This window comes from Vitis riparia, chromosome 17 (genome assembly GCF_004353265.1).
Source record: "Vitis riparia cultivar Riparia Gloire de Montpellier isolate 1030 chromosome 17, EGFV_Vit.rip_1.0, whole genome shotgun sequence".
NCBI lineage: Eukaryota > Viridiplantae > Streptophyta > Magnoliopsida > Vitales > Vitaceae > Vitis > Vitis riparia.
The window spans coordinates 14,246,417-14,258,422 of record NC_048447.1 but is presented as its reverse complement, the minus strand read 5'-3'; the positions used below and the strand labels follow the sequence as shown (position 1 = coordinate 14,258,422).

Here is a 12,006-nt window from a genome sequence, read left to right as displayed (position 1 = left end):
AGGCAGGCTTTTTAACAACCTATACACCCATCACCCACTTGGGCTTGTAACACATTTTCCCCCCACAATGATTGCTGTGGCTTTTCTTTTCTTTAAGTGCAAGGCCAGAGGAAGAAAGACGGTAATAAAGTGGGTTTGGTGCTGGTGTTAGTTGGTTTAAGTGTTGGAGAAGGGAGGAAATGAATGATGGAAAGAAACTTAATTATCCAACACACCATGATTGGATTATGAAACCCACTTTCAATAAGGCCAAAAATTGAAACATGTGACCTAAGTGTTATGTCGATGTCAACGTTACTGGTATAGTGGCATGGTGGTTGGTCTCGGGTTCAGTTCTGTTGAGCTTGCTTAGGGCCCACAAATATTCGGAAAGGCTCCAATTTCAATCATGCTTCACACAGGAGATTTGTGTCTGATGGTTGCCATTACCAGTTTTGAATTTTGAATATAATCATAGCAGGTACCTTTCATTGGATACTGCTACGTTGAAATCTCAGGTTTTTTGGGTTGGGCTTTGTTCGGGTAAGCCCAGCTATGAGAAGTTTGCCCAAGGATAAATCATGAACCCAAATAGGGATCCAAAGTGAAGAGAGGGTTAAACAGTTAATTGGACCTAAAGTCCAGAATAGCTCAGAAACCTCAGCCCTCCGGTCTGGCCCGTCTGGGATTATACTCCACTTGGTTCATGATCTTTTTAACCGTGCAACTAGATTTCACTCAATTGCATCTTTTAATTAGGCATTTTTCCCAAAAGCACTTGAGGGTATAATCAAGCATCTGTAAAGGTTAAAACCACTGTCACTGTGTTAGAGTTGAAACTAAAGTATATTAGAGTATGTTTGACGAAGATTATAGAAAATATTTTTAATTTAAAAAAAAAAAATAGAAAAAATTAAAAGTTTGACAAATCTTAGGAAACAGTATTTTTAAAAATCTAAAAAACTATTTTATAGTGTTGAAAAGTAACTTATAATTTTTTTAAAAGAAATACTTGATATATATATATATATATATATATATATATATATATATATATATATATATATATATATATATATATATTCTAAAAACACTTTGAATGAAAACAATGTCAGGCACACTATTACTGGATTGACACTTAGGGTCAAAATCTTGTTATAAATTTTTGTCTTGGATAGTCGGAATTTTTCCTTAGACTTCTATAATTTTAAGGATTTGTGTGGTTGAAGAGAGAAGAAATAGTGGGTTCGAAGTTGTAGATGAGTGTGAAATTCATGGGTTGAGCTTTTTAGTTATAATGTTTTATTAAAATAGTGTTGGAATCTTGAGAGATGTCAAATCTTTTTAAATTAGTCTATTTGGTTTAACATTTGACCCATTCCACTAAAGATAGGTCAACTATAATGAAGTAAGTTCTAAACGGATTAATCAAACTTCTATCATGACATACGACCTCTTTTTAGAAAGGAAAAAAAAAATTATGAATAGATTTGGACCATTTGACGAAGTTTTACCCTAATATTTAAACTATTCTTTTCCAAATTATGGTTTGTATTGTGAGAGCATCCATTGGGCTTCAAAACTTTTCAATATTTAGAATGGGTTTTAAGCTCAAAATTAGTTAGAAAATTTCCAACATGACTGGTTGACTCATTTATGTTGTCCAATGTCTCTTAATTGAGTAGCAAGAGGAGGAGGTTGTGATAGAATAAATGTGGACTGACATTATATTAACCATTGTTTAGGATTTAGCTATCTATTTATATACGATTTTTATTTGATCTAGAGTATGGGCCACCTAATGTGTAGAGCCCAATGCCATCACGGGCCTTAAATGATGACCCTAAGACTCGTGAGGCCCAATAGCCAATGGGTATGGTCTCTAAGGCAGGAGGGTATAAAAATAAGGTGAGGTTTTTGTCTGTTCCATTATGTTATCACACCTTTTGAAATAAAGAGGAACCTGTTCTCTCCTGCTCCCATCGTCAGAGAGAATTCGGAAAAAGGTGGTGCCCTTTACAGTCTTAGAAGATCCATACATCCTCAATAAAATGTAAAATGGACTCGGGTATGTTCCAAAATCAAAAGCAAAATGTATGTTTGAATGATAGATATATATAAATTTATCCTGCTTGTGTTTGGTGTTAATGGAGAATATAGAAAATTTAACAAGTTGAGATTGCACTCAATAGTAACCACTTATTACAAGTGTGCTTTAATGAAGTTAAATTTTGAAAAGTAATAAATATAGCGAAAGTTGAAGGTCCTGAAGGTCCTGTTTGGCAACTATTTTTAAGAACAATTCTGAAAAATAGTTTTTGAAAATTGTTCTCTGATGTTTTATAGAACACAAGTTTGTTTAGGAACCTGAAATGTTTTTAACTTGTTTTTAATATTTTTAAATATGTTTAAAAAATAATTTTTATGTCTAAAACTTTATTTTTAATCATTATACATGTTTGTATAATTATTTTTTAAAACAAATCTTAAAAAATAAGTGAAAACAACTTAAAATAACTAAAAGATGTTATTTAAAAACACTATATTTTTTTGTTTTAAAGAACAGAAAATAAAAAATAGTTTTTTATTTGTCAAATGGTTTTTTAGTTTTTTTGTTCCTAAAAATAGAAAACTGCTTTCCAAAATAATTGCTAAATAGACTCCAAATTATTAGGTTTGGTAAAACCTTAAATTTAGTATTTTCTTTATATTAGATTTTGTGATCATTGGAGGTATATGTTTTTTTTAAATTTATATTTAATTTATTTTTTTAGATCTCTTTAGATATTTTTTACATTAAATATTAATCATGATTATAATTATAGGATAAATTGTGTTGTTAGGATTATGTTAAAACATTAAGATTATGTTTGATTTTTAAAAAAAATGAGAAAAAATGTGAAGGAAAGGAAATAAAAAATAAATAAATTAGAGAAAAGGAAAAACAAAGAAAAAGAAAAAATAAATTTAAAATTAATAAATTATTTTTATATGTTATTTCAAATTCATTCAACTTATTTTAACTCTCTTATATAAAAATAAATAATTTAAATATGTATAAGTTTTCAACTATGAATTTATTTGTTTAAAAAATAGGAAAAACGAAAAATCAAGGGACTACAAGACACATGGTTCAACCTTCATAATTTTTAAAGCCATATATTCAATCCCTTCCATTCACACATCCCTACAATTGAATAAGCATTAAGTAGTCATACATAAATGAGATTGAGAACATATAAGGTCCACGGTCCACCATACAAGTTGAGGTATTAAGAAGAACTCAAGTCTTTTTATTCATTGTGCAAATGAAAATAATTTTTGTCTCATATTTTTATAAACAACATATAAGATAATCATTATTGTTCTACTTAAAGAAAAGAAAAAAATAATAATTAAAGAAAAATATTTTTTTAATTATTCATTTGAATACATACTAGGAAAAGGGGTGGGGGAATTATGAAAAATGACTTTATCTTGTTTGAATAAATTTCTAATTTTTGTAAACAAATGGGAAGGAAAGTGTAGATCCACAAGAAAACTAAAACCTAAACAAAAAATGTGATAAATTTGATAATGAAGACGATGGGACAAATGTTAAGGCTTTCTATAACATAATTAATAATGTAGTTCTAACGAAAATGTGTTAAACAGATATGAGATACTTTTTCAATTATTTATAAAAACTCATATGAAAGTAAGGATGTTAAAAAATTCATGATATTTACACAATTATTCTTGAAAAAAAGGCTAAAAATAAATGTTGAAAATATAAAGGTAAATCATAATGCTTTAAAGTTTTTTTTTTTTTAAAAAAATTTAGACTATCTGCACCTCATGATAAAGGTCTAATTTGTTTTTATTTTATTCCTTTGAATTCTCTTAAGATTTTAATACCTAAAAAATATTTAGGAACTTCCTTTTCTCAATAGTACATTTTGTTCCATAGTCTAGTGGCTTGTCTAAGTGTTTCATCCTTAGTCCTAATGCTATATTGATTTTAGTCCTTGCAGTTTTACTACTTATTTATTTATTTATTTTAAGAACTTTATTATCGATATGCTAATAGTCCTTTTTTTAGTGTAGGCCTTAGATTTAGGGGGAATATCCTTGGTTATTCTTAGAGTAGTTTCATGTGTGGTCTAGGATTGTTGATGTAAGGGAAGTCATATTTCTTAGGATCCTTGGATTATTCAATTCTATGTTTATTGCTTGATTTATATTTGTTAGACACTTGATTTGTCATTATTTTTCTAAGTAGTTTGATTGATCTTGAGAATTTATCATTGTTTGAGGTGTTTCTTCTCATCTACATTATTTCTAGAAGCATTTTAACTTTCTTTAAGAATCTAATAACAAAATAAATAAAAAATTTGATAAGACCTGATACGTAGGATCTTTTGTTGTTTCTAACTAAAATAAAGTCTTTCTAAGTTTTAATTTTTATATAAAGTTTTAGATTTATAGAATCCATAAACATCATGTTTAATTTGATTTGATATGTAACATCATGTTTGACATAACTTATCTTTAAAATTTCCAAAGTGAAAAATGTTAATTTGGTCAAAGTAGAGTATTGCATATTTTCAAACTCATAATAAATGTCATCACCTGAAAAGATCGAAAATTTTCTTAATGAAAAGACTATCCAATATATAAAAGATAATCTTTTATACTTGAAGCAATCATTTCATCGGTACTTGATAGGTTTTCCTTCTACACGTCCAAACACTACAAATTTTAGGGTCTAAAAATCCATTTATTTTCAAATGACTTGCCCAAAACATAAGTTTTCCATTACAAAAAGCCGAATATACTTGCACTAAAATCACTTCTAAATTACAACCTATTAAAAAAATTCAATATCTACGACTTATCATTTAAAGTTTAAATGCATGTGTAGTAAATACCCTCTAGCCTTTTTACCATAATAATCAAACACCCATCATCATCACAAACAAAAGGTTCAAAACATTATTATATATATAAAAATATATTATCCTCCATGATATCTAATGATATATCCTGTTTTGTCCTATTAAAAAGAGATAAAATAATTCTAAAAACAATTTCATTTTTGAAACATTAAATATGATTTTTTTTTATCTTTTTATTTTAGAAGTTTAGAAGATTTTTTAAAGTTTAAATGCATGTGTAGTAAATACCCTCTAGCCTTTTTACCATAATAATCAAACACCCATCATCATCACAAACAAAAGGTTCAAAACATTATTATATATATAAAAATATATTATCCTCCATGATATCTAATGTTATATCCTGTTTTGTCCTATTAAAAAGAGATAAAATAATTCTAAAAACAATTTCATTTTTGAAACATTAAATATGATTTTTTTTTATCTTTTTATTTTAGAAGTTTAGAAGATTTTTTAAAGTTTAAATCCATGTGTAGTAAATACCCTCTAGCCTTTTTACCATAATAATCAAACACCCATCATCATCACAAACAAAAGGTTCAAAACATTATTATATATATAAAAATATATTATCCTCCATGATATCTAATGATATATCCTGTTTTGTCCTATTAAAAAGAGATAAAATAATTCTAAAAACAATTTCATTTTTGAAACATTAAATATGATTTTTTTTTTATCTTTTTATTTTAGAAGTTTAGAAGATTTTTTAAAGTTTAAATCCATGTGTAGTAAATACCCTCTAGCCTTTTTACCATAATAATCCAACACCCATCATCATCACAAGCAAAAGGTTCAAAACATTATTATATATAAAAAAATATATTATACTCCATGATATCTAATGATATATCCTGTTTTGTCCTATTAAAAAGGGATAAAATAATTCTAAAAACAAATTTCATTTTTGAAACATTAAATATGATTTTTATTTTTTTTATCTTTTTATTTTAGAAGTTTAGAAGATTTTTCAAGTGAAGAGTGGTTGGTTCATTTGGCACAAATATTCCATTTTGTTATGAATGTATAGGAGTCAAGTCAATGTGTTTTATTCAAAGCACGTGTAATTCGACTTTTCTCATTTTTCATCCCCTTAGTCTTCTTGATGAGTTTGTAACGTTGGAAAAGTCAAGATGGGGAAGTTGATTAAGAGTCCCTTCCTTTTCATGGTGGGTTGCTACCACCACCCAAAGAAAAATCAAACTTATGTTACGAATTGGATGAGGTCATTCTCCTCCCTCCCTTCAATTCTAAACATCTGCGTCATGCCACCCGGAAGTCCAACCACCTTTATCACCTCTTTGTATATATCTCTTTGTTGCCTTGTTTTTAGTCACCGGGATGACGTGACCCAAGCCTAAGTGTGTTTGCTATAATTTGCCATCGTATTCGGCCTAAATTGCAGGATTACCCTTCATCAAACAAATTTATTAAGAATTTGCTTTTGTTATTATTTATTTTTTGTACTTTAAAATAGAAAGGAAATTTAAATGCGTTTATGTTAAAATCGGGTTTTATTTTATTTATCTCTTTAATCCAATTTAGTTAATCCCCTTTTCTACTCCATTTAATTTAAAAATATTGAATTTTTTTTTATATGTATTTATCATAATCTCTTTTGAATTTCTCATCATCAAGTTTGTGAAAAGATAAAAAGAAGTCGTGTACCCTAAGTTTGCCCTTGCCCATGCCCATTTGAGAGGGAATTTAAGTGGTTTGAGTTGAAGACCCTTAACGCACGACATATCCATATATGCATTTTGCGCAAGGTTTCTAATTGTTGAATCTAAAGGTAGGCCGTCAACCCCTTTCTATTCCAAGTTTGATTCTTGAAAAGGACAAATCTATTTTAGTCATCTTGCTATCATGCCTCAACCAAATCCATTGGTTCCCTTTTTTTGTTATTTGTTTTGGGTTTCATCAATTCTAGTTTTAATATTATTCTTTGAGACGTATTTTTTTAACAGTATATATAACCCTTACCTAGTGTAAGATTATCTATGCATAAAAACTTTTGTTAAAAGAATTTTTTCGACCTTTAGATGAAGCTTAGTTCATTGCACGGACCTTTCACTAAAGTCTACTAAACTCTATGAGTTTATTACAAAATCATTGGAAGTAAATATATATAAAATGAATGGTATTTACTTCAATGGCATAATGAACACATGTCTTCACGGTAATTCTAGAGCTTTTATGACATATTTACTAAGATTTTTTTTTAGAAAGAAAAAACCAAATGAAAAAGAAAAGAACCCATAACAATAATAAAAATAAAAGGAAATGGAAAATAGAGTTGAGAATTTTTCAAAGTGTTTATAAAAATGTTACAAAATCGAATAAGGAATGTTTATGAAAAAAAATTATGTCTAATCGTAATTAAGAGGAAAATGAACATTTTCATCATTGTGACCCTTTTGTCTTGGTTTGATTAATAGATTCTTGAGTGATGATGTGTTTATAAAAATCTGACATGAACTTTTATTTGACAAGAAATATTCGAAAACCCCAATACTACGGCAGATGCAAATAAGAATATTTTCAACATTTTATAGGGCAGGTAAGTTGTCGGAGTTAACTAAACCCAATATCTGCGGTGGAAGAAAGAAGCAAACAAATAATAAGCCAAGTGCGCAGGGGCCCTTGGAGTGAGGACAGTGACCCACATGGAAACTCACTGCCTTTAAACAAATAAATTAATCTTTTGAGGCATTTCCAAACCTAAGATATGCGGATAAGCAGATCTTTATGCATTAGAGTACAAAAATTATGTATATGGGCCCTTTTATATGATGTTTGGTAGTGCAATGGTGTAATATGATGGAAAAGCAAGGGCAAAGCTTTTGACCTACCCACCATTGTAAATGAGTAGAAAACACGTGCCCCTGGCCCCACGATTTTTCACACCTTCCTATTTCCCCCATGACTTCTCCACAAATCCACATATGCCAAAGTTAAATACCAGGATAGAACCACCCATCACAAACTTCTAAGCTTCATAATCACAAGGCTCAGCGTCCTCAGAGAGGAGGAGGAGGAGGAGGAGAAGGAGAAGCTCAGGAAACAAGAAGAACAACAGGCCATGGTTCCACCTTGCCAGAGCGAGTTGCCTCTCAATGAGAATGACTCACAAGACATGGTCATATACCAAGTCCTAAACGAGGCTTTTGCACTCAACAACTCAATTATCCCACCAATTAAGCGCCAAACCACTCCCACGTCCAGCGCCCTGGAACCTGCTCGGACAATAGCCAAGAAGCACTACAGGGGCGTGAGGCGTCGCCCCTGGGGAAAGTACGCTGCGGAGATCCGGGACTCAGCGAAACATGGTGCACGTACATGGCTAGGCACCTTCGAAACTGCCGAAGAGGCTGCCTTGGCTTACGATAGGGCTGCTTTCCGGATGCGGGGTTCCAAGGCTCTGCTCAATTTTCCAGCTGAAGTGGTGGCTGCATCCTCCCAGAGAACGCCCAAGCCTAATTTGAGCTCCGAGAACTTGAAAAGGGATGCCTCCAATTCCAGTAATAGCTCCGCTGCCTCTTCAATCAGGAGTAGTGCTTCATCGGCATCGGAGACCACTGTTGCGGAATCACAAGATATGGGTTCATCCGATTGCCTGCAAACTATGTAGAACTGTTTTTTGAGACGAATTCATCAAAGTAAGTATCCATGGGCCTATTATGCAATGGGACACAAGTCCCACGTACGTTTCTACTAATATGCAGATGTGTTAGGTTCTTTCTTTTTTTATTTCCCCCCCTTTTGTTATTTTCTCAATTTTTGGTGTGACTGAGGATGTGGTGATCTTATCATCTGTATATATACGTGGTCTCCAGTTAGTTTCCTGATTATAATTCAATTCTCAAATGTACTGAAAGGAGGACACTGCTATTTGTTTTGTACTTCAAAATAAGAGGCCGATCAGGCCAGGGACATCAAAGGAAATTAGTACTGATCCTGATGCCAAAGAGGGTCGTATAGTCCTAAAATCATTTTAATACGTAGTCCTAAATTCCTAATTCCTACATACTTTGTATATTCAGTCTGAATGAATTATCAACTCTTTTAGCCACAATAATCAGTTTGAAACATGAGGAATAATCTTGATAGAATTTCGATGAAGCTTCATGCAACTTTAGATTCCCATGGAAATCTTCTGGGTCTACTAGGAAGTATATATGATCAATAATTCAGTTCTGTAAGGTTGATCTCCTCAGAGTTCTAAGAGGTCGTCTTTCTGCAACATGACACTGTGCCCACAGTGTCCCAGCTTGGAAACTTATAGGATTCCATGATGGAGACATACCCAAAGTTGGACTTTTCAAAGCCAATTCAAACAACACAAATTACTTTGACTCAAGTCCCTATAGGCGGCCTGACCTGCGCATTCAATCTTCCAAAAAAATGTGTTAAAAACGATTAAGTACGTGGAACAGTCAAAAGAAACTTGTCAATTGATAAAATGCATGTTTGATTTATTAATTTACCTAATATGCAAAGCAGCGGGCTTGCTTCCACGGCATCAGGACTGTTCATCTTACGAATAATGGGACTAGTCTGTTTATTTTTGGAGTTGCGTGAACCACATGGCACGTGTCTAACCCGTAATTCAAAATAAATCCCTGGCAAGTATGCTAATAAAGTTGTCAAATGGGTCCAAGACCTTGATTGGCGTGACCATGTACAGTGAGTCACTTGTATTGTTGTGATCTGATGGATTAGAATAATCTTGTGTCTTGACTCTTGACAGGTCTCACCTACTCCCCAATGTCCCCATGTCCAAGCCTTGGAAAATGATGCTCTTGCCATTTTTATATAGGCATTTTATCTTCTACTTGGACCATCAATTAGTAGTTTAATCCCAACTCTAATAAGTTCAAGGCGGAAGCCAATTTAAAGACTGAAACCTAGCTATCTCAATGGGAATGGAGGGTGAGGCCCGTATCTCTTTGCTTATTTATGCATACACAATAAAACAATCCTAAATTTGTATAGGTCAAAGGAAATTACAATCTTGACCTTGTCTGTGATGAAAAATTTTGAGCCTATTGGAAAATATTTTTGGTAACTTTTTTTTAGAAAATAGTTATTTGAGAACCCGTGCTAAAAACAAATTGTTTTGTAAGAATATACTTTAATTATGTTCAATTATTTAAACTTATTTTCTTGGTCATTGCTTTAAAAAATAATTGTATAAATATTAAAAAAAATGATCGAAAATAAAATACTATATATAGGAGTTACTTTAAAAAAAAAATTGAAAATATAGAAATTAGGTTGATTTAATGGAAGATTCTAAAAATATTAATATTAATTAGTTTAATCATTCATTGCTTAAAACTTTGTCCTCATTATAAACATTATTATTATTTTAAAGCTAAATATTAATCAAGTCAAGCATATATACTAATTACGTTCATTGAATTTATCAATGTGATTCTTACGTTTGTAGAATTCATCAACACTTAATTATCTACTAATAAAAAAGAGTAAGAAAACTTATAAAATTGAAGTTCTTGAAAAACACTTCTATACTTTTAAAAAACAAAACTTTATACATAAAATGGTTAAATATACAATAGGAGTTCGACCCCGCGAGCAGACCAAGCAACTCAACCTCCGACATCCAAGTAAAATACAATAAAATTGATTCAGACTTCACAATTCAACAATAAAAACATATATGAATATTTTGAAAATTTTATTAATGGTGGTAAATTCAGTTTTCCACGGGAATACACTCTTCCGTATCAAAGTAGATTAGGCTCGGCAAAATTTCCTGTTGCAGACTATTATTTTTGCAGCCAGGAAAGAAAAAGTACTTGGGAGATGCCCTAGTTATTAACTTTTAGCCTCATTTACGAACGGTTGATGGGCTGTGTCTAATTGGATATTGTACTAGTTACAGATAAGTGTTCATTAACAAAGTTGAATAGAAATAGATGTGTTGTAAAGCATAAATGACAAGCTCTGAATGCTAGCTAGAGGAAGTACACAAAACACAACTTGAAATTAATGGTCTGAAATTAAAACAAGATGTTGAACTTCTTCAAAAATTACAAGCACTGCTATTGATAAAATAATCACTGTTCTGCTGACTCATCCTCCAATTTTGTCTATGGAAGGCAAATTCTTACTGGTAGATGTATCATGTATGTGTAGCTACAAATGAATTCAGACCACCCGATTTCATATTTGGGCTGTCCCCATCCATGGTTTCTTTGTTAGATAGAGGACAGCAAACTATCTAAGTAATCGCTCCCAAGGTCCGGAAACTCCAGTACATCAAATTCGTTCCAGTATACATCTTCTAAGCTTGCCATTTTCTTTGATGGAGGTTTTTCCATCTTCACTTCGTTGTTTTCTTCCCAGTTTGTTGATGGTCTCTTCCGAGGATTGGCAATCCTCTCGTTGCAGCCAAGAATTGGAGATGCTGAGCCGTACGCTTGAGAAGCAGTAGATGAATAACTCAATCCTTTTCCTGAACAAGCAATTCCTCTGGCCCTGGCAACAGTCTCAAGTGGGAAGTTGAGATATGCCTTTGCGCCTCTTATTCTTAAAGCCGCCTTGTCATAAGCCAAAGCAGCTTCCTCAGCTGTTTCAAAGGTTCCAAGCCAAACTCGGGCTCCTTTTCTTGTTGAGTCTCGTATCTCTGCTGCATACTTGCCCCATGGCCGCCTCCTCACTCCTCTATAGTGTGGGGATGCCACCTTCTCTGTTTTCATAGCATTTACCTTTGTGCCCGAGAAGGAGCTAGTAGTACTGCTTTCTAGATCATAGTTACATGACGGTTCTATGTTGCGCTCAGGAATGGTACTATCAAGAAGCTCCTCCCAAGTCTCGGCGCCCATTGATATCCATCTTCCTAGGCTTGGTAGCCTTTGTAGAATTTCCATGGATCCGTCTCTCCCATCAAGGCAGGGCAGTCCTTCCCAAGCTTTGGATAATTCGGGCTTCTTTTCTGTCTCTCCGCTGAATTCTGCTCCACCTATAAAACTCGCCCACACGTTCTCTAGCATTGCTTCTGATGCAGCATGAGGATCACCTCCAGTAGCCATGTTGCTGGCTGTAGCACCCTTCCTCCCAAATT

At 32.4% G+C, this 12,006-nt stretch overlaps 2 protein-coding genes across 2 annotated transcripts; one reads left to right on the top strand and one right to left on the bottom strand.

Annotated features, from left to right (window-relative positions):
• The first annotated feature begins 7,898 nt into the window (after positions 1-7,898).
• On the top strand, positions 7,899-8,945 carry LOC117904236 (pathogenesis-related genes transcriptional activator PTI5-like). Its single transcript, XM_034816751.1, has one exon. It carries the CDS (start codon positions 7,999-8,001, stop codon positions 8,545-8,547), a length of 549 nt encoding a protein of 182 aa, XP_034672642.1. The 5' UTR covers positions 7,899-7,998; the 3' UTR covers positions 8,548-8,945.
• A 1,987-nt stretch (positions 8,946-10,932) lies between these two features.
• LOC117905000 (ethylene-response factor C3) lies at positions 10,933-12,006 on the bottom strand. Its single transcript, XM_034817855.1, has one exon. The coding sequence runs from the start codon at positions 11,972-11,974 to the stop codon at positions 11,141-11,143; it is 834 nt and encodes a 277-aa protein (XP_034673746.1). The 5' UTR covers positions 11,975-12,006; the 3' UTR covers positions 10,933-11,140.